Source organism: Nestor notabilis, unplaced genomic scaffold (genome assembly GCF_000696875.1).
Source record: "Nestor notabilis isolate BGI_N333 unplaced genomic scaffold, ASM69687v1 scaffold24675, whole genome shotgun sequence".
Classification (NCBI taxonomy): Eukaryota; Metazoa; Chordata; class Aves; order Psittaciformes; family Psittacidae; genus Nestor; species Nestor notabilis.
Window position 1 is genome coordinate 1 of NW_009929238.1, and position 1,218 is coordinate 1,218.

At 54.7% G+C, this 1,218-nt stretch overlaps 1 protein-coding gene across 1 annotated transcript in view; it reads left to right on the forward strand.

Moving 5' to 3' along the window:
- Positions 1-26: 26 nt before the first annotated feature.
- The window catches only part of TRMT12 (tRNA methyltransferase 12 homolog (S. cerevisiae)), a 1,829-nt gene continuing 637 nt past the window's right edge, over positions 27-1,218 (forward strand). The window contains exons 1-2 of the mRNA XM_010014897.1: positions 27-150; positions 1,147-1,218. The exon at positions 1,147-1,218 is cut by the window's right edge and continues 101 nt beyond it. Coding sequence (XP_010013199.1) covers positions 27-150; positions 1,147-1,218 — 196 coding nt within the window. The remainder of the gene's footprint in view (positions 151-1,146) is intronic.

Consider the following 1,218-nt stretch of genomic DNA (forward strand, 5'->3'; position numbering starts at 1 on the left):
GGGAAGGGGCAGCACTCACCGGGTCCATGGTGTCTGCCAGGTACACGTTTGATGTGACCAAGTGCATGTTCTCACCCGGCAACATCACAGAGAAGCTGCGGGTGGCATCGCTGCGCTGCTCCGGGGAGGTGCTGGTGGATCTCTATGCAGGTAATGCAGGGGTTTGGCAGGGCAGAGAACGGTGGTGCAGGTACCGATGGCATCCACGTGGATGTGGAACATCGCTTCCAGCTTGGACTGGAAAATTACCCAGCCTTAGAGCTCCTGCCCTGTCTGTGAGCTCTCAGCTAACCTGGCACTGCTGTCCCTCCTGTGTCCCTGGCACCTTTGAGCAGTTCAGATGACCTTGTACTTGGGCACTGCTCTGTACCTAGTGCTGGTCATGGGAGTCGTTTGGATCCAGGCGAAAGATTTGCCCTGATACCGTTTCTGAAAGGCTCTTGTAGATGTCCTGAGCCTGTATGGAAACGCTTTCACAACAGGCTGGCACTAACTGAAGTGTCCGGTGCTGTGAGATGACTGGGGAAATCAATCACGCATTTACATGACAGGAGAGCTGCTGTTTTGTGCTTAGGGAAGGTAATGCTTCCAATCCCTGCTGCGCAGAAAGGATGCGGCACTCACAGAACTGCTCTGGATTAATGAGAGTAAGTGCTAGTCTGGGCACTTCTGCACAGAGTGGAAGCAGGGCAGGGCTGGTCTCCAGCTAGTGGCGAAAGACTGGAATCATAGAATCACAGACTGGTTTGGGTTGGAAAGGACCTTAAAGCTCATCCAGTTTCAACCCCCTGCCATGGGCAGGAACACCTCACACTAGACCACCTCTGTCCACCCTGGCCTTGAACACTGCCAGGGATGGAGCATTCACAACTTCTCTGGGCACCCTGTGCCAGCACCTCAGTGCCCTCATAGGGAAGAGCTTCTGCCTTATATCTAACCTCAACTTCCGCTGTTTAAGTAAAATAAGCTCCTCTGTAAACGTATTTCAGGACAGATTTTGCTTTTGGGGAGGGATGAATTTCCATTCCCCAGTGCCTGGGCTTGTTTCAACCCACAGAGAGCCGGGGTCTCAATCACATCCCACTCCGCCCCTGAGGAGGTGCCTGTACCCTGCCCTCAGCCACTGCCACCTCCTGCCCTCCCCAGGCATCGGCTACTTCACGCTGCCCTACCTGGTTCACGCAGCGGCCACCTTTGCCCACGCCTGTGAGTGGAACA